Source organism: Candoia aspera, chromosome 5 (genome assembly GCF_035149785.1).
Source record: "Candoia aspera isolate rCanAsp1 chromosome 5, rCanAsp1.hap2, whole genome shotgun sequence".
NCBI lineage: Eukaryota > Metazoa > Chordata > Lepidosauria > Squamata > Boidae > Candoia > Candoia aspera.
In genome coordinates this window covers 109,504,527-109,530,141 of record NC_086157.1, presented here as the reverse complement: position 1 = coordinate 109,530,141, position 25,615 = coordinate 109,504,527, and the positions used below count along the sequence as shown (strand labels likewise).

Here is a 25,615-nt window from a genome sequence, read left to right as displayed (position 1 = left end):
TACCGAGTAGTAAATGGGAAAGAAAAAATGCCTTTACTGATATATTAGCAGCTATGAGGCGAGTCAGAGATGCAGAAGAACGGCTTATTGTAGTACCTATTTATCTTCTATATAAGGGCAGATAAAACACCCAAGCCTCTACAGAATGCATAATTACACTATGGAATTCATTACTAGCTGGATATAGATTTGACAAATTCATAAAACAAAGTTATTATTAATATGTTAACAGATATTGCTGGAAACACAAGCAGGAGAGTGCAAATGCCCACATCTCCTAAATTTGCCAGCTCCTTCAGCAAAGAGTTTGAAAATTTACAGTCTTTTGAGTGGCCGCAAGTAAAGGACCTCTCCCCTTCCTGAAATTACTGAACTCTCACAAGGGTTCATAGTACTATCAAAATACGAAAATTTTGAAGGTCAAGATTTCAGTTTTTCAGAGATCTGGGGTGGCAACGGGATGGAAGAGCACGTTACACTCTAAGGACAGACCCCGCTTCCATTTCTGGTTAGAACAAGATGTTCAGTAAGACAGAATATAAGAAAATCTCAGCTGGATCAGGTCTAACTTTACAAAAATCCTTGCACAGCTGGGGTATCTCAATGTTCAAGTTAAAGCGCAGCTAACTTGTGGGTTGAAGTCCACACATCTTAAAGGTGCCAAGGTTGAGAAACACTGGCTTCGGGAGTCCTCCATCTCACAGCTTCTCCTCTGCTGTCTTCCCACAACAGGATAAGCCTCAGAAATCAGTATGTTGGGTCAGTCAGCCCGGGCGAACTGCTTATGAGCGAGGATGTGACAGGAATCCAGCAAACCATGATTAAGCTATTGTGGTGCTAATCCCAGTCCACTTTTGCCGGCTTGCCTGCAACTCCACCAGCAGGCTTCCCTTGCTGCTGCCATCCTCCCCTCCAGGCACAGCGAGCGCTCCAGGGTGCGCGATCCTACGGAACTCACCGCCACTGGATACCGGCACGATTGAAAAGGAAATGGAAGGGAGAGAGTGGAGGAGGAAGTACAGGGTGCCTTGCGACGAGAGGGCTCGAGGGGAAGCCGCTCGGCTCTTCCTTCCTTACCTTCTGGGTGATATAGCAAGTGCGGTAAGCGCGAAGCCCCGAGAGCCGGGAGGGATCGGGACGGGAGGCCGCGCAGAGGCGAGGGTGGGTGAAGAAGCTCTGAGCGCGGCCGAAAGCGCCGACCCACGCGAGGCAGACAAGCCCCACGCCCCACAAGACCCTCATGAATGCAGAGCGGCTGCCCGAGATCAAGACTGCCGCGGCGTCCCGCCTTATTTATAGCCGCGCTTCGGGAGGGCGGGGAATGAGGCGGGGCCGAGAGTCTCCTAACTCCACCCACAACCTCGAGGCGGGCAAACGAGCGACTCTCCTCAAAATTCAGCCACGCCCCCCCTCGACGATTCGCTGCTGGAGAGGGCGGGGCAAGGCGAGACGGAAAGGCAGGTAACCCCTCAGAGGCTTTCTGCGATTGGCTCCGGCCTGTGGCAAAGCGTAAGACTCCCCTTTTCCCCTCCCACTCCGCCTCTGACGCAGCCGGTCGGGGTGGCCACGGCAGGTGGAAACGACGGAGCACTGCGGTTGGCTCGAGAAGGCCGGGAGTGGGCGTGGCTGGGGGAGGTTGAGTTGAGGCGGGAAAAAAAGGGCGGGGACCTGAGGGGCTCCCCCTCCGGGCTCCGCGCTGATTGGCGCGTGGAAGAAAGAAGATGTTGTCGTTACTTCCGTCCGAACCTCGGGACCACTTCCGGAAGAGAAAGGTGCTCCTGCTCTAAGGTGCGTTGCTTTTGTTCATGGGGGACGATGGGTGAATAGTCACCTCATTTCCTTCACTTTATGCTCTCCTCGATAAATTTGTTTATTGTTGTTATTATCATCAAATTTTGACTTTGGGCCAGTCCTGTTCAGCCCGACCTACCCCACAGGGTTGTTGTAGGAACACCAGGAGGAGGTAATACAATGCAGGCTGCCTTGATTCCTTGTATAAAAGGCGGGGTATCAATTCACACCACCCCCTGTCCCAGGGTCTTTCAGGCTGCTGCAGGGTGGGCTACGCTTCCCATCATCCCCAGCCAAGTTGTGGTTATTGGGGTAGCAGCCTTTCTCACGACTAAAGGCCACACTGTCTTGCGAGCAGCTGTGTGGAGACCCGTGTGGCAGGCAGAAATCCAACTGATGCAGATCCCCGTTTCCAGAGGGAACCTGAATGAGGGTTGCTTTCAGGAAGGGCGAGAGAGATTTCCAAGGAGAAGACGGCAGGCATTGAAAAGTGCTGCTGTTTTGTGTTTCAGGAAACCAGACCCCTTTCTTCTCTCCCAGCAGACGGATTTAAACTGGATTTCCTCAATGTGGTGCTCTCCAGCCATGTTGGAGCCAACTTCCCTCACCCCCGTTTTATAGGGAGAAAGGGGGTAGAACACATTTTCCTCCACCTGGCAATCTCTGGTGAGCTCTCAGTTCATTCTGTTCTTTTTCCCAGAGTCCCTGCCCCTGGGTTTAACATCACTGCACAGGCAGAATGGATGCAGCACCCTGTGACAGGGTCCAAAATACATAAGGCTATATTGAGAGGTTGGAAGGCATTCTGTTGCCCAGAAAATACTAAACTCAAGTTCCCAGCAGTCAAGCCCAACATTGGCTGCCAGTCTACTTCTGGGTCCAGTTCAAGGTGCTGCTTTTGACCTTTAAAGCCTTACATGGCAGGGGACCCGTTTATTTGAGGGACCGCCTCTCCCCAGTTACATCTACCCGTCCCATCAGATCTGGCAGAATGGGCATGATACGGGACCTGTCTACTAAGGAGTTGCAACTGATGGGACCCAGGAAATGAGCCTTTTCTGCCGTGGCTCCCGCCCTCTGGAACCGGGAACGTCATTACCCTGAGGTGAGGTTAGCCCTGTCCCTACCAGCCGTCCGGAAGGTTCTTAAGGTTTTTCCATCAACCTTGGGGATCCCATTGGAACAGGGAGCTTGTGAGATGGTTGTATTGCGTTTTGGATGTTCTTTCTCCTGCAGCCTTGGCTTTATTTGTGTTTAATTGTTTTTAGTAGTTGGGATATTTGTTTTTAACTCTCTATGTTGTATGTCACCCAGAGTCACATTTGTGAGATGGGCAGCTGTATAAATTTGGTAAATAAAAAATAAAATAAAATGAAGGGTTTACTTTTAATCTAGCTGAATTATTTATTTGTTAAGGGCTTCATAAAATTAGTCTTTTCAAAGAAAAAATCTCTCATAATATAGTAATGCAACAAAATCATAATAAAACTAACATGTTAAATTCAAATGTGTGTGTGTATATCTCAATACAATGTAATTAAATGCTACATACATAAAGAAGATCTATTTCTTAGCATGTAGTTAAAAGATACAAGGAATAAAATTGCGAAAATGCCTAGAAATAGAAGAACCTTATCTTGATGCTGAAAAGATGCAGGAAACTGCAGGGAAGTGCTGGAACTTCTGTGAAAGTTTTGTTGCCTACATGGGCTGAAAGGGGGTTATTTTATTTCAGGGGGTTTATTTATTTCATATCTTGAATATTCCATTCTGTTTTAGCTGCTGTGATTAGAAGTTTTCTAATTTACTGCAGTTGAGGTGTTATCATTTCTTCTGTCTGGGCCAGAGTATCCCTACTGTTATTAGCTTAGGGTGGATGGTAGTTGATCTGGGTAAATTTTCAGGGTGAAGCAGTGAGCATTTAAGGAACAAGTGGTACAGAGGGAGGCTTTGTTGATCTAACTTGAAGAAAAACAGACAAAAAAATGAGGGAATAGCTGCAAAGCATCATTTAATTCAACCTGGGCTGGTGCTTCTGCGGACTAATGGTGACTGGTGGTAAATATCTGATTGCCTACTTCTGAGACAACCTCTACAGCCATTTTATTTTTGATCATTATTACCATTATTATTTAGCTTCATTATTGGTTCATTGTAGTAGGCTAATGGTTTTAGTGAGTACTAAATCTTCTTTTGCATCAGCTTCACCAGCTCTTCCTATGATGCAGGAACCAAGAATAGATTCTCCTTTTCTGCTGAGGTGCTGGACATGGCTCACAGAACAGACAGGGTAGCATACCCCATTGAGAACTGGCTCTCAAGGTAGCCAATCTCAGCTGCAGCTTTATGGTCACAGACAGTGAACTGAACATGTGAGTGGGCAGTTTGATGGTGTTAACTGCATAGCTCACAAGCTGCATTTGATTGTGGAGGGTGGATGTGAGAACTATACTCTGCCAGGTAATGCTGAAGTTGCCACCGATGCTATTACAGACAAGTGCTTTAAGAGTGCTGGTTTATTCCGCTGGATTTTGACTGGGAGACGTGCTGGGACAGTGCCAGGTTGAGCTCCACATACACTTAACATCTGATCTCTCAGTGTGTCACTCACCTGGTAGAACTGCAACTACCTGTTGTTCCTGGCTGCATGACATGTCAAGACATTCAGCGGTGTATCTCTTCAGCTCCAGGAATGGAGACTCATAGCTGAGGCAGTTTATGCACTTCAGCCATTCCTGTGCATGATGAGTTTTTTTTAATGCCAAGCCAGGTTCTCCCCACGTTTTTTCTTCTTAGAAAAGGCCTTCTGTTAACTCCAGAAGAAGCTGGGCTCATAGGACAGAAAAGCTTTGGCAGGCATACTTCACAGTGGAGTCTGCAGTGACTGAAGGTCTTAAGTTCCAAGCAAGCATTTGCATCCTTCTTTGACATAGGGGAAGTGGGGGTGATTGTCAGTGCTGACCTCTCCCCCAGTGGAGAAAGCTCTTGGTTGCAGAATTAGCCTGAATAGAGTGCAGAAGACTAGGCCACAGCTAGGAGGAGAGGGTGGTCCATCCAGCAGATACTTCTCTAACAGAGACCCAATTTTAGCACAAGATTTGCTAGGCAGGCCCAGGTGTACCAGCTTCAACTTGGGCGGCCTATGTGGCATATCACCAGGGAGGTGTTTTCGGTTGGCTTGGCTAGCAGTGCAGAACTCTGTTGTTTGAGTAAGCTAGAGAAATGGAAGGGGACAGACCTCCAGCCTTGAGCAACTGATGCCAAGGTTGGCCAGGCTTACGAATTCTTGTCCACTGTTTCTGTCGCTCACCAACCATCCCAAGTGATGTTGTTCTCCAGGACAGGTGATGTAAAACACCCTGATTTGGTAGAGCAATTCAACTTCCTTAAAGTTAATGTTCCCAGACCTGCCCTTGGAGGGAACTGAAGGCTTCTTAGGTCACTCTGCAGACCACGGCCAGTGACTCATTTAGTGGAATAAGGACTATACTGGGTTTATATCATCTTAGAGGTGCATACCGGAAGAGAGGCATATGGCGTACTGGCTGTCTCTTGCAACCACTGAGTGAGGACCATGCTTTTGCTCAAAGTCAAACCCTCCATCTGGTTTTATCTGCATCTGCACTCCGTAAGTTCATAGGATTTGTCCACCACCCTTCCTATGTCTCCCCATCCTCCCTTAATCACACTGTCAGAGCCTACCTACTTCATGCACAAGCAGTACTGCTGAGCCCCAGTTGCTGGGCTACATGGGCCAGATGAGGTATATTTGGCTCCTAGGCTGGGTGCACTCTTAACACACACACATGTAGATATGCTTTGGCCATAGCAGACCACACTAGCCAGACAGAATGAAAAGAGGACTGTTGTTTCCCACTCATCATGTCATTTCCTGACTGCCTGGAAAGTAAGAACCAGAATTCTGGTTGCTTTTATTTTTAAAGGTTCATGTAGGGAAGCTGGAATTCATGGGAGGGTGGGGCGGGGGCATTAATGTATGCAGGCTTCAGAAGAAGAGCAGGTGGAATGCTGGAGGTTAGCATCACATGCACTTTGCTTTACACACAAGTGGAACAGCATTGGTACTTGTTGGTTTGCTGGCTACGTATGTGCATGCAAGTGCATGCTCTTGATTCTTGATGAGTTTAAAATTGCTTTTATCTACATACAATGGCTGCCTTCAGTTTCAAAGGCACTACGAAAGCTCCAGAGTTAACAGGACAAGGAGCATACACAGATGTGTAGCAAGTTTTTGTTTGTTTGACTTCTTTTACTCACTGTTTTTTTTGCATGTCTATAATGAAGACTAGAGTGAATGGGAGATTTTAATCCACACTGCATAGTAAAATGTGCAATTAGACAACATTGTATGCCTCCAGGACACTTGGAAGTACAAACTTGGAGTAAGTGAAAACTTGTCTCTTTTTTAGACATGCGATATACGAGTAAATTCACCCAATGAGCTACCCCTGACAAATAGACACTTGGTGTAATGTGTTTCCAGATTAAGAAACACTTCCGTTATAGAATTACATACAGTCAGGGTTACCTAATACTGAAGCTGTGTTGTCTTTCAACAGATAATTGTGAAAGCACATGAATGGCAGACACTTCTTGGTTGCCTCTGTCATTTCTATCCAGAACTGCAGCTTTGTGTATCCAGCATGCCACAGTTGCTTTTCCAAGCTCTCCCTGCAATTCAGAAGGTATGCTCTGTCTGCAGAATTACGAAACGATGACAACTCTCAAGAGTAAAGAATCGTGGTATAGAACAACTGTCACCAAATGAGTACCTTTCGGGTTTGAACTCCTTTCCAGATCTATGTTGAACTTCCAAACATGCATTCTTTTGGCAGTGTGCGCCTATAATTTTATGATCCATATTTAAGTTCTGTTTAAATTGGATGCAACTTCACTATCATGGTATTATTGCAACCTGTGGTTCTTGGGCATGGGATGAATACCACTCATACAACCATGTTAGGGATCACTACTGTTGTCTGAAAGCTGACATTTCTCAGTGTCTCAGAGCTAAGCCAAGCAAAGTATTCTTTTATGTGCCACAGAACTATTTCCAATCTATGTATAACTTTTCCAACGTGAAATTATTTCATTCTTATTTTGTCTGTCCACCTAATAGCTCACAAATGGCAGTAATAATGACCATTCTTCCTTATATACTAAGTATGTGTATAAAGTAAAATGTTAACAGCAGTCTTTTCTCCTTGTCTGCTGCAGTATGTAGATTAAAAGTTTTCAGATCAGACAATGACTAGATTCATACTTGCTAAGGAGCCAGTTTGGTCTAGTGGTTAAGGCAGCGGGCTAGAATCCAGGAGATGGTGAGTTCTAGTCCCGCCTTAGGCATAAAAGGCAGCTGGGTGACCTTGGGCCAGTCACTTTCTCTCAGCCCAACCCACTTCACAGGGTTGCTGTTGTGGGGAAAATAGGAGGAGGAAGAAGTATTTGGTATATTCACCACCTTGAGTTATAAAAAATAATAAAGGTGGGATATAAAATAAATAAATGATATATTTCCTGAACCTAGACATTGTCTGCAAATTAGGATGTATGACTAAGCATGGTGTGAACCCAGTTAATTGGCCCTGATTAAGCAAACTGTGGCTTCGTGCAATAGCTTATCCCACTAAAAGGATTTGCAATGCCTGCAATGCAGAATAAAGTAATTAAACTGCATCTTTGCACAGATGGTAATACGAAAGCCATTGTATGCAGCTGTATGAATTAAAAATCAAACTGAGGTTTAATTCTGAGTTTGAATTTCAAGAAAAGAGAGTCATCCAGATGTTCTTTTATTCCGTTCACTAGGTTTTTAAACTGCTTCAATCTGATAACTCCCAGCAAGGTAGAAAGATAAAACATTTTGGTAGATAACCAGAAGAATGAATTATTTTATTTGTGGTACAATATTTATACCCCAGCTCAATCCAAACAGACTGGGCAGGGTTTGAGAGGCAAAAGAGAACAGGACACTTAAAAATAATCTATTTATGATTTTTAACAGGGTAAACCTAATACATCGTAGGTGTCATTCAATCCAACTAGCCTAAGGCCCACTGGAACAATGAGACTTTTGATGTGAGCCTGCAACATTTAATGCCTTCATTGTCTTCCCTTTGTCAGATACAGTTGCCGGAAGTGTGGTTGTTCAGGTGACACCAAAGAAGCAAACTACAGATATCGACTTTTGCTGGAAGTAGCTGACACAAGCGATATTTTTGAGGTCACAGTATTTGGAAGCTGCTTAGATACCTATTTTGGAGTTACAGCAAAGGGCCTGCAAAGGTAAAGAAAGGAATTACTTTGCTGAGAAGTATGAACCGCCTCCCCCCATCTACATATGTGATTTAATTATATCTCTTAGAACAGTTGCTTTTCAGTTTGCTGCTTGGATACCAAGCTGGTGTATATTAATAATCACAATTAAATTTGTGGAGCTATAAAATTTGTGGAAAGGCCAGCATATTAAATGGGGAAAAGTTCTGGACTTGGGTCTAAAAACTCAGAGTTCACATCTCCTTGAATTCATTATTGACCTTGGGAAAATTATTCCTCAACTATGTATTCTATTTACAAGAATATGGGAATACATTCATTAACACAAATTCTCTGTATTAAAGAAAAAAAATAACTATTGGATTCTTGCCCAGAACATTTAAATTTTATACTGAAAATAAGTAACATGCAGGTAATTATGTTTTTTTTTCCGCTCAGCATAAGGTTGCCTAATTTATTTAAAATACTTTGCAGATTTGGTAATTCCTGTTGCAGAGGAATTTGAGGAAGTGTTAAGTGAGGAACAAAGAGTTTTAAGAACATTGCCAGAAACCAGGAAATTAGTAGGTTCACAATATCTGCTGCTTCTGTACTTATAAGCAATAGCAAATTTGATAAAAAAACAAAAAAACATCTGGATGCATCTGATTAAGTGAGCTGTAGCTCATGAAAGCTTATGCCCTTTCATAAAATTTGTTAGTTGGAAAAGGTGCTACTAGACTCCTGATTTTTGGCTGCTGTAGGTTGATGTTTCTACTACACAGACAACAAATTTGGTCACATTATTATTATTATTCCTTCGAGACAGTGTTGACTCCTGGTGACTGCCTGGATGAGTCCCTGTGGTTTTCTTGGCAATGTTTTCAGAAGTGGTTTGCCATTGCCTCCTTCCTAGGGCTGAGAGAAAGTGACTGGCCCAAAGTCACCCAGCTGGCTTTCTGCCTGAGACAGAACTAGAACTCACGGTCTCCCAGTTTCTAGCATGGTGCCTTAACCTCTACACCAAATTGGCTATTGGTCAACTAGCACACAAATTATAAGGGTTAAAGACTTTATAAAAAGAAGATTCTTAAGAGCCATCATCTAATCACAATAATAATCTGACCTGGTTTTGTTGGTTTAGTCCTGTAAGCTGCATGGATAGAAGGCTGTCTGAGAACCTTATGGAACAAGAGGATGTCCAAGTGAAACAAATAATAAGTTACAAATTTACTAATTCCATTTCATATCTGAAGGTTGTCTTCCACCCTTCAAATTAGCAGCACTGGTAAGTAAAAGCAGAACAGCCACTTTCAGAGTTCCTGCTTCTCTGCCGTTCATTAAGATTTGAATAGGACTTTGTTCTCCTTTGCTTGCCTCACACTTACTTAGAGAGTTACTTAGAGAGTTGGTGCATGTAGCTCCACGTTACCGAGTTCAGCCTTCCTCAACATAGTGCCTCCATAATCCTACAGCCAACACATCCATTGAACATGCCGGTCAGAAGATAAGAAGTGAAGACCCATAGAAGGGTTTGCTGTTTATTCGTTCAGTCGCTTCCGACTCTTCGTGACTTCATGGACCAGCCCGCGCCAGAGCTTCCTGTTGGTCATCAACACCCTCAGCTCCCCCAGGGACGAGTCTGTCACCTCTAGAATATCATCCATCCACCTTGCCCTTGGTCGGCCCCTCTTCCTTTTGCCCTCCACTCTCCCTAGCATCAGCATCTTCTCCAGGCTGTCCTGTCTTCTCATTATGTGGCCAAAGTATTTCAGTTTTGCCTTGAATATCATTCCCTCAAGTGAGCAGTCTGGCTTTACTTCCTGGAAGATGGACTGGTTTGATCTTCTTGCAGTCCAAGGCACTCTCAGGATTTTCCTCCAACACCACAGTTCAAAAGCATCCATCTTCCTTTTCTCAGCCTTCCTTATGGTCCAGCTCTCGCACCCATATGTTACTATGGGGAACACCGTTGCTTTAACTATGCAGACCTTTGTTGTCAGTGTGATGTCTCTGCTCTTCACTATTTTATCGAGATTTGTCATTACTCTTCTCCCAAGGATGAAGCGTCTTCTGATTTCCTGACTGCAGTCAGCATCTGCAGTAATCTTTGCACCTAGAAATACAAAGTCTTTCACTGCTTCTACATTTTCTCCCTCTATTTGCCAGTTGTCATAATCTTGGTTTTTTTGAGGTTTAGCTGCAAGCCAGCTTTTGCACTTTCTTCTTTCACCATCATCATCATAAGGCTCCTCAGTTCCTCTTCGCTTTCAGCCATCAAAGTGGTATCATCTGCATATCTGAGATTGTTAATGTTTCTTCCAGCGATTTTAACTCCAGCCTTGGATTCCTCAAGCCCAGCATGTCGCATGATGTGTTCTGCGTACAAGTTGAATAGGTAGGGTGAGAGGATACAGCCCTGCCGTACTCCTTTCCCAATCTTAAACCAGTCCGTTGTTCCATGGTCTGTTCTTACTGCTGCTACTTGGTCGTTATACAGATTCTTCAGGAGGCAGACAAGATGACTTGGTATCCCCATACCACTAAGAACTTGCCACAATTTGTTATGGTCCACACAGTCAAAGGTTTAGAATAGTCAATAAAAGAGAAATAGATGTTTTTCTGAAACTCCCTGGCCTTTTCCATTATCCAGCGGATATCGGCAATTTGGTCCCGAGTTCCTCTGCCTTTTCTAAACCCAGCTTGTACATCTGGCAATCCTCGCTCCATGAATTGCTGAAGTCTACCTTGCAGGATCTTGAGCATTACCTTACTGGCATGTGAAATGAGTGCCACTGTTCGATAGTTTGAACATTCTTTAGTGTTTCCCTTTTTTGGTATGGGGATATAAGTTGATTTTTTCCAGTCTGATGGCCATTCTTGTGTTTTCCAAATTTGCTGGCATATAGCATGCATTACCTTGACAGCATCATCTCGCAAGATTTTGAACAGTTCAGCTGGGATGCCGTCGTCTCCTGCTACCTTGTTATTAGCAATGCTTCTTAAGGCCCATTCAACCTCACTCTTCAGGATGTCTGGCTCTAGCTCACTGACCACACCGTCAAAGCTATCCCCGATATTGTTATCCTTCCTATACAGGTCTTCTGTATATTCTTGCCACCTTTTCTTGATCTCTTCTTCTTCTGTTAGGTCCTTGCCATCTTTGTTTTTGATCATACCCATTTTGGCCTGGAATTTAGCTCCGATGTTTCTAATTTTCTGGAAGAGGTCTCTTGTCCTTCCTATTCTATTGTCTTCTTCCACTTCCGCGCATTGCTGGTTTAAAAATAATTCCTTATCTCTTCTGGCTAACCTCTGGAATTTTGCATTTAATTGGGCATATCTCCCCCTATCACTGTTGCCTTTTGCTTTCCTTCTTTCTTGGGCTACTTCTAGTGTCTCAGCAGACAGCCATTTTGCCTTCTTGGTTTTCTCTTTCTTTGGGATGTATTTTGTTGCCACCTCTTGAACAATGTTGCGAACTTCTGTCCATAGTTCTTCCGGGACCCTATCTACTAAGTCCAGTCCCTTAAATGTATTCTTCACCTCCACTGCATATTCCTTAGGAATATTAGTGAGTTCATATCTAGCTGATCTGTGGGTGTTCCCTAATCTCTTTAGTCTGATCCTAAATTGTGCAAGAAGAAGTTCGTGATCTGAACTACAGTCAGCTCCAGGTCTTGTTTTTACTGACTGTATAGATGTCCGCCACCTTTGGCTGCAAAGGATGTAATCAATCGGATTTTGGTGTTGTCCATCTGGGGAAGTCCATGTATAAAGCCATCTCTTAGGTTGTCAGAAGAGAGTGTTTGTTATGCAGAGTGAGTTGTCTTGGCAAAATTCTATCAGCCTATGTCCTGCTTCGTTTTGTTCTCCCAGGCCATGCTTACCTGTAATTCCAGGTGTCATTTGACTGCCCACCTTAGCATTCCAGTCTCCCGTGATGAAAATAACATCTCTTTTAGGCGTGTCGTCCAGTAGGTGCTGCAGATCCTCATAGAACTGCTCTACCTCAGCTTCTTCAGCATTTGTGGTTGGGGCGTATATTTGGATCACTGTGATGTTAGATGGCTTGCCCTGAATTCGAATTGAGATCATTCTGTCATTTTTTGGATTGTATCCAAGCACTGCTTTAGCCACTTTACTATTAATTATGAAGGCTACTCCATTTCTTCTGTGGTCCTCTTGTCCACAGTAGTAGATCTGGTGGTCATTTGATGTGAAGTGGCCCATTCCAGTCCACTGCAGTTCACTGACTCCCAAAATGTCTATCTTTAACCTTGACATCTCACCAATAACCACATCCAATTTGCCCTGGCTCATAGATCTTACATTCCAGGTTCCAATGGTGTGTTGATCCTTAGAACATCGGATTCGCTGTTCACCACCAGCACCGTCAGCCACTAGCCGTACTTTCGGCTTTGAGCGAGCTGCGTCATCACATCTGGGGCTAGTTGAGCTCATCCTCTGTTCCTCCCCAGTAGCATTTTGACCATCTTCTGACCTGGGGGTCTCATCGTCCGATGGTATACCGACATATCTCTGGTTGTACTGATCCATTTAGTTTTCACGGCAAGAATACTGGGGTGGGTTGCCCTTACCTTCCCCAGGGATCGCCTTTAGTCTGACCTCTCTGTCATGACCTTCCCGTCTTGGGTGGCCCTTCACGGTTTAGCTCATGGCATCATTGAGGTGCTCAAGCTCCAGCACCACGACAAGGTAACGATCCTTTGCTGAAGCATAGAAGGGTAGCAACTAAATAAGAATAATGTTTACATATGCAAATCATTTTATTTCTCTGCTAAAAAGAATTTAAGAAAAAGGGGGAAACTCCCAAGTTAGCATCCTACCTGTATCAGGCACAAAACAGCAATGTCTCTTTAAAAAAAAAAAAAGTTTTGTTTTTTTACTCTGGGTTGTCCCTGATGCTCGTTTACCACACTTCTACCATCATATGATGGCAGGGTGTTGCTCAGAGTGACATGCTGGAGGTCACAATCTCCTCTGCTGGAACATACGGTGCAGAATTGTGGGGGGATATAAATGCTCCTTTATTAGAACTAATACAGTCCACTTTCTTGAAATGCCTCTTGGAGGTGGACAAGTCTACATCAGCTCCAGGAGTTAAGGGCAGAGTTGGGTATACCCCCTGTACAAAGCCATTTGGTAATTAAAGTATTTACTGGTTGAAGATCCTGTCTATGGGCTTGGATAGATTACCCAAGCTTTGTTTTGAAGAGCAGATGCGTAATATGCCTCCTTGCGCTTGGGCTGCCCAACTTTCAAAATACCATCTGCAATATGGATTTTGTTGGCAGAGTGCTAGAAAGCCTTTGGCCCAGGAGAGATCAGAAAAGTCACACACCAGGCATTTCTATAAAAATAAATTTATTTACAGAAAGCACAAAAACATATTTACAGGCTTTTTGCTGAGAGGAGAGATCTCTCTCAGCTGCATACTCTCTGCAAGCCTAAAAAGAAGGAACTAAGTAACAAGCAAACTGCCCTCGCTTCAGGCTATGCAACTATTAACACCTAAAAAGAGGACAATTAAATTCAACCTCTTCACCCTGCCAAAATGATTAGTTACCATAGTAACCTTAATCTGTAGCAGAAAACAATATACCAGACAGATTTTCCATCGATTTCCCAGTCCAATCAGATCTGAAGGCCGAGAAAAGCTTTAAACAAACGGTCGTGGATGTGGCTGCCCAAGATGATACTGCCTCCCTTAAACGTGTCAAGTCCTTGGAGTGGCTGGCTCACCACAAATCAGCCTCACAGCTAGAAAAGTATCTAACAACTTTGATGCCCCGAGACCTTAGAAGAGCTTTTACTGGAGCTCATTTTGAACGACTAGGTTCTATGGTAAGATTTGGGAGGATTCATGGAGTTCCGTTTGAAGGAAGACCCTGTATCTGTGTTGCACCAGCTGTTGAAGACACTGCACCTATTCTATTTGACTGCAAATTATATTCTGCAGAAAGGACTGCTCACTTAGATTCTTATTTAAAAACTGAAAAGTACTGGGGCATCCAGGAGAAACTCTTACTTTTTGCAGGGAACAAGCCTGCATATTACTAGTAAGACCGCACTCTTTATATCAATGGCAATTTCGAACAGGACGGTCTGTTTAAATCAAATTGGGGTTAACTGTTGGGGTGACGATTTGTTATGAATTCGTTTTACTTTTTTTTTTTTTTGCACTTACCTGTATATTTGCATTGGTTTTATACTCTGGATATGGCCAAATGACTAAATCAATACAGTTTCTGTCTGTCTACTAGTACCCTTTTGGGTCTACATACCTAGCTCTGCTCCTGCCTTTGTATAGTGACTTGCCAGTTACTGCTGCTGCCATCTATTTTCCAGGGGGATTCTCATCTGGTGTCTTACCTCAGGTCTTTCCCATAACCCAGGGCCCCACAGCCTTCGTGCTTTACTGACAAGTAAAACGGAAAAATGAAACAAGTGGGAAAAAAATCTATACTGCCACCTTCTGGCCCTGTGTTTTGAGACACGTGACTATGGATATCAGCTCCCCTCCTTTGGCTGATAGACTACAGGTAGTCCTCACTTAACAACCATTCGCTCAGCAACCATTCAAAGTTACGACAGCACTGAACGAATGGTAGTTACGACTGATCCTTGAAGTTACGGCCATAGCGGCTTGTCCCCCACTCCACGGTCACGTAATCAAAATTCAGGTGCTTGGCAACCAACCTGGGCTTACAACTGCAGCGTGCGCTTCAACTTCCTCTACCCGCTTATCACCCCCCCATGTCTGCCCTTTTGGCCACCCTGCACTCCTCTGCTGCCACCGCCAACCCCAGCTGACCTTTGCCATCTTCTTCCTCCCACTGCTGGCCCAGGATCCAGGTGCTAGGCAAGGGCACGGCCCCGGGATGCATGCAGTAAGCGCGGTAGGGTGGCAGAGCCTTGTCTGCCAAAGGGAGCTCGTCGGGCTTGGCTGGAAATAGGGATGGAGCTGGCGGAGGAGGGAAGGGGCGGGGGGAGCAGCTGTGGTACAGGAAGAAGAAGATGGCAACGGTCAGCCAGGGAAGGCGGGGCAGAGATAGGTGGTGGCGGAGGGCAGGGTGGCCCAGAGGGCAGACATGGGGGGAGATGGGTGGGGGGAGCTGAAGTGGAGTGAGGGCAGCAGGACAGCAGAGTCTCGTCTGCCAAAGGCAGCTTGCCGAGCCTGGCTGGGGAGGAGGCAGTGGGATGGAGGTGGCAGTTTGTGCAGGGTAGGAGAAGCACGAGGTCCTCACCTAATGATTGCGGCCAGTGCTACCAGAACCGCTGTTGCTAAGTGGTGCAGTCGGGTGATGTTTCACCTAAGGACCACTTCGCTGAGCTGTGGAAATTATGGTTCCAGTTGGGGTTGTTAAGTGAGGGGTATTAAATAGAATCAAACTTTATTTAAAAAAAGAAAGGAAAACAGAAAATACTTTTTAAAAAACCTTTTTAGCTTTACATGGTCATTCATATACAAAGCTTTTAGTTCTGGAAGAGATAAAATACAGAGTTGTTCAAATCTTAATTGTGATTTTAAAAGATCCCCCATAGAAAAAAAGTATATATCAGGCTTTGGACAGACACAAGATGATATTGGTCTGCCCCTACTTTAAAGGAACTGTGGTGTAAGGGGATTCCAAGCTGCATAAAAACACAGAATTTACTGTGCATGTACAGAGAGCTTAAATATCAGAGACATAAAGCACTAATTAGTAGGCACAGAAAATAACTTAGTGCAGTTCTTAGCTAATGTTTTCCTGTTCCTCTAGACAACAGACAAGCTTTGGAACAGTGTTACTTTTGTGCCAATTTGTTTCTTGGAAAATCCCTCTTCCTGCAAATTCCATCCTAAACTGAGGCTGGGATAGATGTTTAATCCCATTCATTTCCAGCCTCTCATGTAGCAACTTCTACTTCTTCCTTTCTAAAGGAAAAAAATATATACAGGTAGTCCTCACTTAACAACCATTCGTTTAGTGACAGTTCGGACTTACAGCAGTGCTGAAAACCTGACTTGTGCCTGGTCCTCACACAACCATTGCAGAGTCCCCAGGGTCATGTGATCACGATTTGGGTGCTTGGCAACCAGTTCACATTTATGATGGTTGCAGCATCCTATGGTCATGTGATCACCATTTTTGACCTTCCTGGCTGGCTTCTAGCAAGCAAAATCAATAGGGAACCACGTGATTTGCTTAACGACCACATGGTTCACTTAATACAGTGATTTGCTTAACAGCTGCCGCAAAAAAGGTCGTAAAATTGGGTCAGATTCGCTTAATGACCACTTTGCTCAGCTACCGAAATTCTGGTCCCAGTTGTGGTTGTTAAGCAAGGACTACCTGTATACTGTATATTTTTCTGAGTAGTGGAAGAGATCTGTTTGTTACTTTTTTGCCAAACTATGTGCTTCTGCTTGAAATGGAGAATATGTGTATTTGTCATGCGCTGCCTACCTCCGAGTAATACACAGACGCTGATTCCGTGAAACAGGCTCTGGTTTATTCGCAGCGTAGATACAGTATAGGAAAAAAGCTGAGAGTGACAGGAGCGCGCCGGTGCGGGGTTTAAATACCCTGCGCCGGTCAGCGCCCCCTCACTCGCGGTTACGTCACCCCCCTTTGTCCAACACGCTGTCCTGCCGGTAGGTGAGGGGTTGCGAGGCCCCGCTGGCGCTCCGGGATCGCCCATCATCGGTTTCCCTATTCCTCCGGTGATTGCTGTCAGCTGGGCGATCTCCGTTGCGCCAGCGCTAACAGCTTGGGTGTGCCTCGCGATCCGTTTAGCCATTGTCTCTTGTCCTTCAGTCTTCGTAAGTTGATGGCTACTTATCTTGAGCCCCTTCCCCTGTTTCCTTGTTATTGTCATGTGTGCCATTGCGCTGATGTCTTCAGCTCAACGGCACTCATGACAGTATTCCATGTCTGAAAACAGCTGTCAATCCTGGGAATGCTGCTGGCATCACAACAGGAGGGAACCATGTTGGGAAGGCTGATTCAGTGTAATTGGCAACAAGATTTCCACGATTGTAGCCAAGGGTTAGAGACACCAAGGGTTTTCTGGAAGAATCTGATGTATGCAGAACCATTTGCAAAAAATATGAACACACTGCTAAACCATCTGGAAGGATTTATAACTATGCAGATAAATGATTATCACCCAAAGAGGAGTTGGATGGGAAGAAATCTGTTGCTCTGACCATGTACTGTGCACCTAAAAGTCCCGAATTCAGCATCCTGGGCTGTAGTGCCTGGATTTTTAAAGGGCTTGTGGGAGACGTCCCCAAGCAACGTGAAACGTTTTATCAAGACGCAAGCCTATTGGCTTCCCTTCTGGGGTGTAATGAAAAAAAAGGTGCTGCCAGAGCCATATTAAATTAAAAATTAAATTATTCCCCATCCAGGTACATCGAAGAACTGAACCGAGAAGCCGGAGAGCTAGAAAACGATGCTGTGCTGGGTGTGGTATTTCGTGCAGTTGAAACTTGCTTTGTGGGGAAGAAGTTTGTCTTCAGAATTAAGGTGACTGTCGTCCTTGGAATGATTCCGGTAGAAAATGCGCAACCCAGGCATGACAGATCATTTGCTTCTTTGGGCCAGCTTCTGTGCATGCGTGGTCAGGTTTCTGGTTTAAACTGAGGATCCTCATAATTGCCAGCCGAGAGCCTCAAATAACAGTTTCTGTACCTGGAACGTTGATCCTGTCTTGACCCAGGTACCCGCTCTCATGTTTATACGTTGGGTCTCAAGCTGTGCAGAGCTATAGTCACCATGCATAAATTCTAAAAGCTATAAACCCCATCCAGGAATCAGCAACACAACATCTGTGGGCACCCGGACATCCAATTTCCTCCAAACAGCACCTGTGACTGCCCAGATTAAATACAATTTTTTCAAAAAAAAAGAAAAAAAAAAAAGAAAAGAGGATGGAACTTCATAAGGACCACCAAATTTTCAGTCGATTTCATGAGACTTCAGCATATTTGCATAGGGGTAAGGTCAGTGAGATCTTGTGAAACTTATATAGGTGGTCCTTGTTTAGCGACTGCTTCATTTAGTGACTGTTGACACTTAAAATGGTGGTGAAAATGTAACTTTGCGACCAGTCCTAGCATTTATGACCTTTGCAGGTCTGTAAAACAAAGGAAAGCTGAAGTAAGATCACAAGCACAGTAACGGTTTCGCTTAGCAACCACTTCTCTTAACGACCAAGTTGCTGGTACCGATTGTGGTCACTAAACAAGGACTACCAGCATAATCTGCAAGATTTGGGGTTCTTGCTGATCAAAAGAGATACTAGGCTATTATGCAGTGAATATGTGGGTCTGAAAAGGTTGGTGACGTGATCCAAACCATACTCCAGCCTCATTTAAATGCTGTCCTCTAATTATATAGGTAGGGAATTCCGCAAAGGCAAATAGGTGTGTTGGCAAAAAAGCTTCCCAGCATAAATTCAGGGTCTGCTTTTGGAAGGATGGGACTCACAGTTTGTTTCCACTAGAAGGCAAAGAAAAGTTTTGCTGGCTTAAGGCTCCCATATTTTGAGAGAAGGGATAAATTTGCTGCTGCCAAAAATCACAATGTGAATGAGCAACGGTGCACCTCAGGCTTGGACTGTCTTCCTCTGCTCCCCCACCTGACAAGGAAGAGTTCAGAAACTTGTTTTATCACGTCCACATCAGCCAGTTTCAAACCGTAATTACTGAAGCTGGCTGGTTTAAAATAGCCATCGGCAACCTTAACCACAGTACTATGTCCAGACTAGGATGGAGCTAAAGGTAAAGGTAAAGGTTTCCCTTGACATTAAGTCCAGCCGTGTCCGACTCTAGGGGGCGGTGCTCATCTCTGTTTCAAAGACGAAGAGCCGGCGTTTGTCCGTAGACACTTCCGTGGTATGACTGAACGGAACGCCGTTACCTGCCCGCCGAAGCGGTGCCTATTAATCTTCTCATATTGGCATGTTTTCGAACTGCTAGGTTGGCAGGAGAGCTACATTTAATCAAAACAAGGGCTTCCAAGTGTCTCTTCCTGTTTGTCCAGAGTAGAAGCTCCTTTGTGCTTGCTCCTGGTATGCCCAACTAGGGACTGTCAATCTTTCAGTAAATGGGACCCACATTCGATATTTTGGGGAGAATCAAGTCCACAGGGTGGGTGTCCATGATGCAAAGTCCATGTCACTCACATGGGTGGGGCAAGGTCTATAGTTTTGTGCACTTCTGACTTCAAATAGCAAGAAGCCATTCCACTGTGTTTTTTATAATTATAATTATAGTCAAAAGGGGATCGGGGCTATATGTGGTTCTGTGGCCTCGGAGTTTCCCCCATTGTAAGTTTTGGTATAATGTAGGTTTTCTCCACCTAGTGACCTCTAGAAGTTTGGGGAATACAACTTCAGGATTCCTAAATAGCACGCTGGTGCTTGCCAGAAACCAGTGGTAACCTTCTAACATTATTTATTTAACTCTCCAGATTGCCTGTGTGGTAGAGAATGGGCATGTTTGCACACACTTGATTTCATGACAGGTAGTCCTCATTTAGCGACAACAATTGGGACTGGCAACTTGGTCATTAAGTGAATCAGTCACTAAGTGATACCACGCCTGTGCTTATGATCTTACTTCAGTTTTCATTTGCTGTACAGACCTGCAAAGGTCATAAATGTGAGGATTGGTCATAAAGTTACCTTTTCATCACTGTTATAACTGTGAACAGTTGCTAAATGAGGCAGTCACTAAACAAGGACTACCTGTTTATAATTGAGATTTATGTCAGATTTATGGGGACCGACTGTGGGTAACATCTTTTACATTTAAACTTTATGACTGCTCCCAATATGGTTTTCCAGCTGCATTTCAGAGACAAAGAGTCTGAACCATTTTGCTTGAGAAGTTTCAAGGTGGGATGTGAGGCCGGCTGCCAAAAACAGCACTTTGAATAGAGGGCTACCCTGTAGCCTTCTGCTTCTTCTGGGTGAATGCTGTGAAGCCTTCGGCATCCAATTCCACTTATCATCAAGTTTATGCTGTCCATGGTGCTGTTAAACCACTTCCCAGTATTTTCCTCCGATCAGGCAGAGTTCTTAGGGGTTGCACAAAAGTCAAAGAACTGCAACAAAAAATCATCTTTATGCCTTGTAACATTTGTGCAGAGGTGTGTTTCATTTTCGGTCTGTCTCTGAAATCTAGCAGGTGGAATCTTGCTGCTGGTGGTTATTTCCAGTTTGCCCGGATATCCTGAGTTCAGGCATCTGTGCCAGGTGCCTTGCATATGAAGATTCCTACTCATGATAGAAACTTGCACAAAATTACCAGTTTAAGACCTTGGGGATCCAGGGAGGGGAAGAAACCAAAAGCAATCTTCTCTAAACCAGCATCCTCCAGATAGAGTCCCATAGGCTTCAGTTACAGGCAAGCTGGCAACTCTGTGAGGTATAGTTTACCCCATCTGGTGGGTACCAGTTTAACTGAGATGGCCAGCCTGCATTTCAGTGGCACCGCTTCATATTGCAGTTACCCCTGGAACTGAATCACATCTTTTAGTTTGGCTGCAGTGAAGGAAATTAGGACTAGGGTTCACTATTGTTTCCATTCCCTTTGAAAAGAAAATTTCAGTTTTTATTGTTTCTCTGTGTACACATAGTCTTTGCTTAACAACCATAATTGGGACCTGAATTTTGGTCACTAAGTGATGCAGTTGTTAAGCGAATCCAACCCAATTTTATGACCATTTTGTGGCAGTCATTAAGCGAATCATGTGAATGTTAAATGAATCATGTGGTTCCCCATTGATTTTGCTTGCCGGAAGCCAGCTGGGAAGGTTGAAAATGGCGTTTATGCAACTGCAGGATTCTGCAATGGTCTTAAATGCGAACCAGGTGCCAAGCACCGGAATTGTGATCCCATGACTGCAGGTTCACTGCAACTGTCATAAGTGCGAGGACTGGTAACAAGTTGGGGTTTTTAGAGCCATTGTAAGTCCCAACTGTCGCTAAACAAATGGTTGTTAAGTGAGGACTACATGTAAGGGAGGTTGTTTGTTTTGTTATTATTTGCTCCCTAGAGTCCATCAGAATTGTGATAGAGTATCAACATTACTAGAGAAAGAAAGAAACCGTTTTGCCATACCAACTGGATACAAAACAGAACCTGGTTGTGGACAGGTCTGCTAGTCCGGATAATTTGAAAGTCAGTAAAATTATCCAGACTGGCCGGCCTATCTACATTCTAAGGTTATGAAGACGCCTCCAGTGATCAGTTCTGTGGGGGAAAATGTTCTTGGATAACTGCATCTTGTTAGAATAAGTACTGAACTAATGCATGGTAGAAAACACTAGTGGGATTAGTCCAGAATTAGCATACAGTATTGGAATAATATTGATTTGAAATTTCAGATCTGTGTATGTAGAATTTGTTTTCCTTTGTGGCCATTTTGATGGACAACTGCAGAATTTGTGATAGAAATACCCACCTTCGGAAGGAAGAGTCTAACATCAGCCAGTAGCAGGAGATCCAGGGTGGGGGGTGGGGGTGGGGAGGTACAAGAGCAACCTTTATTTGTTTGACTCTGGTTGCAGTCCCATATATCCAGCCAATCTGCTAACTGATGCTTAGGTGAACAGATGCACATTAATTCCTCCTTCCAGAATAGAATCCTCCTTTAGTCTGGTTGGAAGCACATCAAATTGTAATAAACACAAACCAATACGGTACGAATATTTATCTAATACATCTAGTAGGGGCCAAATTGGGGAGGCTTGATTTAAAATAATTCATCCTCTGTATAGGGGTCAGATCAAATTATTGGTGGGTGGGGACACAAAAGAGAACTGATAGAATTTTGTTTCTTTGCAGGATTCTGACAAGCCAGATGTGGTTAGTGTATTGCAAAATGGCTGCCAAATTGAGAGAAACACCAAAGCTTTCATTGCCTGTGAAATGTTCGTACCACACCCTGGGCTTGTGGGCTGCACCATTATCCACTATATTGAGCAGCAGCGATGTTCCCATTTTAAGCACAGCCAGAGGGGTTTATGGCCTCCTGATCATGTCGTGGCATTTGATCATCCAAGTAGGGAATTAAAGAGTCTGAGTGTCTCTAATGCTTTGGACCTGGTTCAATCAAGTCATAGAAATGATTTTTCAAGCATCTGGCCTTGCTCGTTCAGACTAACTTGGTCGTCCACTTCATCAGAAACTACAGAACATTCCGCAGCTTTCATTTCATGCCGAGCTACCTCGGATAAGCAAAAATGTGAAGTTGGATCTATCGCTTCACATAGCCAGTTGGTTTACAATCTCAGGGACCAAAACTTGACACAGAATAAGGGATATGCACATGAAGGTAAGAAGCCTCATTTGTGTTCTTCTCCACGAAGTATCACCACAAAGAATGAACTAAGACATAGATCTTCCAGAAAAAGAAAAGATGGCAATGTACTAGAAAGCCCCTTAGCATTAGAACAAAAAGATTCTTCTAGCAAAATTAACATCCACTCCAGCTACAGGCTAGGAAATCCATGGAACCCTTTGCCTCACCAGAGACATAAGGAACACCCTGCTTCTTCTTCTTCTGCTTATGCTACAGGCGGTGTGGCCTCTCAAGAAGCCTCATCTGAAAGCTTAATTGAATTTCTTGCCAGACTTGAAAACAACGGTGCCACTGTTGATCTGCCAAATATTCAAGAACAGCATTTTGCATCAGGGGTCTGTGAAAAGTCAGGTGAAGATAAAAAGAATGAGCTGCTCCCGGAAGAACAAGACTATTATCTCAGGGGAAATGATGCCTGCTGCTTCCCACTGGTTGGCTCCAGCTGCCCCAAGGCTAGCTTTGATGCTTCCGCAGATCTCTTTGGCCTGAGTGCCAGGGAGTCAACAAAAGCCACCCTAGCCATGTTACGTTTGCCCCAAATAGTCTCACCGTTGGCAGGTGCTCTGACCCCAAACTGTATAACATCAGAATTCATGCCAAGTGAGGTAAACACTAGTTGGAGTTCTCATTATGGGTTATTCTTACATGATGCCCTGGATGTTTCTGCCCCCAAAACGAGTACTCCAATTGCTGGATCAACATTCAAGTCAGAACACAGCCTTGTGGGTACCCTGGACTTTGCGCCTGATTCCCATACCATTCCCCTTGCCAGGCCTTGTCATCAAGACAGCTTCCCTGCAGGGAAAGAATCCATTCTGACTGAATTGCCACTGAATAAATTGCCTTGGGACAAGGCCAAGTGTAAGAGGTCTAGGCTCCCCTTTAAAAACTCTTTAGTAAAACAGCTTGTCAGCAAGTTCCCACCATCTGCAAGGTCAAGCAATGCAGACGCTGGCATGGTCGATCCATGCGGACCTCGGCAGTTATTCATGAATCGCATCTTGGCCAAAGAGCTTCTGCCTGAAGATGATGGCGAAGGATGGATTCCTTCATCGGAGAAAACCCAAGTGCTGGATGTAAAAATGGGGAGAAGGAAGAGGAGGAAAAGCCTAATCAGGCATAATAGCAATTGCCAAGTTACAGAGAATTCTCCTCTTTCTGAAAACCAAGGAAGGTCCTTGATTCCAAGAAATCTTTCCAGATTAGCTAAGGGAGGATTCCCTCCTACAAGGCAGCAACCAGCAGAAGCTAACATTGGGTTCCAGCCTGTCTGTCAACAGAGAACAATGCTGGGCCAGCTAGACCCTGAATCACCTGACATGCCACCTTTTGTAGGCACCAGCAGGTCCAACCTGCTTCCCACACCATCCCCCATGCCTCATGTTGCAGACTGGTCTTCTGAACTCTTTTCTGGTAATGACCAGCTGCCCAACATGGAGGCCACTACGTCAAAACCATCCTCTTGAAGGCACGTTTCATTTTGAAATACGACTTTTTGGTCACAGTTGTATCTTTAGCAGAATTTCATTAATTGTAGATTTGGGGCAGGGTGGGCAGCAAATTGTCTTTTTAAAATTTATATAGCCAGGTTGCTCATATTCCTTTTGGTCATTTTAAGGAATGGATTGTATCTAATAGAGCATAAAGTGACTCTTTCCTAGAAAATTAAACACCATTGTGTCTCCTTGGATGTTTTGTCTTCCTTTTTATGTGGCCACCTTGAATCTTTCTGATTTGGCAGCCCTGTAAGTCTAATAAATAAATAAGTACTGATATTCAGGCTGCTTATATGCCCACCATTCACAGAGAATCTGGGGTGGCTACTAGCTAATGCTAAGCAGAGTTTATGCTGAGGCCCTGTTGCAAGGGCAGCCACCACTGCCGCCTTCATTGATAGTTGGCGTGAAAATGTGTTTAATCCTAGTGCTGTTTGCACCTGCTCCAGAATCACACATTTTACGCATACCTAAACAAGTACTTAAATGCCCTTGACTCGGGCGCAGACACATTTTTTACACTAAGTTCACAGCTAGTACAGTACACGCATAGATCAAAGAGGCTGGTTGAAATGATTTGTTTTGCTTGATTTTTTTAAAATGTATTTATAGTTGGCTACTCTGAGTATTTTATGTAGAAACAAAAATCTTACGTTTAAGCCAAGGCTACCCCCTAATCCCTGCAGGAGTCCAAACGAAAGCACCTGCAGTAGATGGCAGCCCAGCCTCCATTTCAACGCCTCCAGTGAGGGAGAGCCCACCAATTATTTGGGTAATAGGTTCTCCTGTTGAATTGTTCTTGTTAGGGAAGTTTCTGTTCCGGAAATTTAAATCCATTTTTCTGTGTTCTGCCCTCTGGAAGGATACAAAACAGGCCATCCCCATTGTAACCTTTCTGATAGCTTATCCTCTCCAAACTGTTCTTCTCAGGGCTAAATGGTCCTAGGTCCTTTAATGTCTAACCCCCAATCGCTCACGTTGCTCTTGAGTATGTTTCATTTTTCTGAATTCTTTTTCAAACATAGTACCCTGTATTGGGGTCTATCCCCACCAAATAAGGGAAACAATTGCTTGGCATTAATGGAAATGATGCTTCTATTGAATGTTTTGTCTCTCTTCATCACAAGGTGACTCACTCTGGTTACTGAGTGCTCTAAGGCCATTTTCCCAAATAAGGAAGTTAACCTTATACTGAAGCTTTTGTTTCATTTTTATTTTCTAAATGAAGAACTTTGCATTTATTTCGGGCTGTTTCTCTAACCTATAAAGATCATTTGGAATTCTGGCTTCTGTAGTATTAATTATCCCACTCAGTGTTGTGTTATTCTTAAATTTGATAAACATTCTTTACCTCACCATTCAACTTAATAAAAAATATACTGAGTAGTACCAGGGCTTGCTGTGCTACTGAATCTTGTGGCAACCCATTCGGTACCACATTTGATGAGGACGACGAGGCAAGTTATGCCTCATCAAAGGGTTTTATTTAAAAAAATTTAATCAAAGTTTTATTTAAAAAGTTATTTTTAACATTTGCCTGGATTGTGCAGCAGTTATTTACGAAGATTCCTCACTCTGCTGTAACACATGGAATATTTATAACCAAGTACTAAGTGCTCCTTAATTACGTGCCATCAAGTTGGTGTTGCCTCCTTGCAATCATACAGA

General features: G+C 44.1%; 2 protein-coding genes across 4 annotated transcripts in view; one reads left to right on the top strand and one right to left on the bottom strand.

The window, feature by feature from the left end:
• The window catches only part of PRCP (prolylcarboxypeptidase), a 32,799-nt gene extending 31,557 nt beyond the window's left edge, over positions 1-1,242 (bottom strand). The window contains exon 1 of the mRNA XM_063305934.1: positions 1,078-1,242. Coding sequence (XP_063162004.1) covers positions 1,078-1,242 — 165 coding nt within the window. The remainder of the gene's footprint in view (positions 1-1,077) is intronic.
• Positions 1,243-1,740: 498 nt separating this feature from the next.
• DDIAS (DNA damage induced apoptosis suppressor) lies at positions 1,741-24,139 on the top strand. 3 transcript variants are annotated; one of them, XM_063305931.1, is made up of 6 exons: positions 1,741-1,788; positions 2,332-2,457; positions 6,372-6,497; positions 7,936-8,097; positions 17,489-17,606; positions 21,935-24,139. In XM_063305931.1, the coding sequence occupies exons 3-6, from the start codon at positions 6,388-6,390 to the stop codon at positions 23,915-23,917; spliced, it is 2,373 nt and encodes a 790-aa protein (XP_063162001.1). In that variant the 5' UTR covers positions 1,741-1,788; positions 2,332-2,457; positions 6,372-6,387; the 3' UTR covers positions 23,918-24,139. The 3 variants fall into 3 exon arrangements, with proteins under 3 accessions (XP_063162001.1, XP_063162003.1, XP_063162002.1); XM_063305933.1 differs by lacking the exon at positions 21,935-24,139 and adding an exon at positions 21,489-21,591; XM_063305932.1 differs by having other exon boundaries at positions 1,765-1,788; positions 2,335-2,457.
• The last annotated feature ends 1,476 nt before the right edge of the window (positions 24,140-25,615 follow it).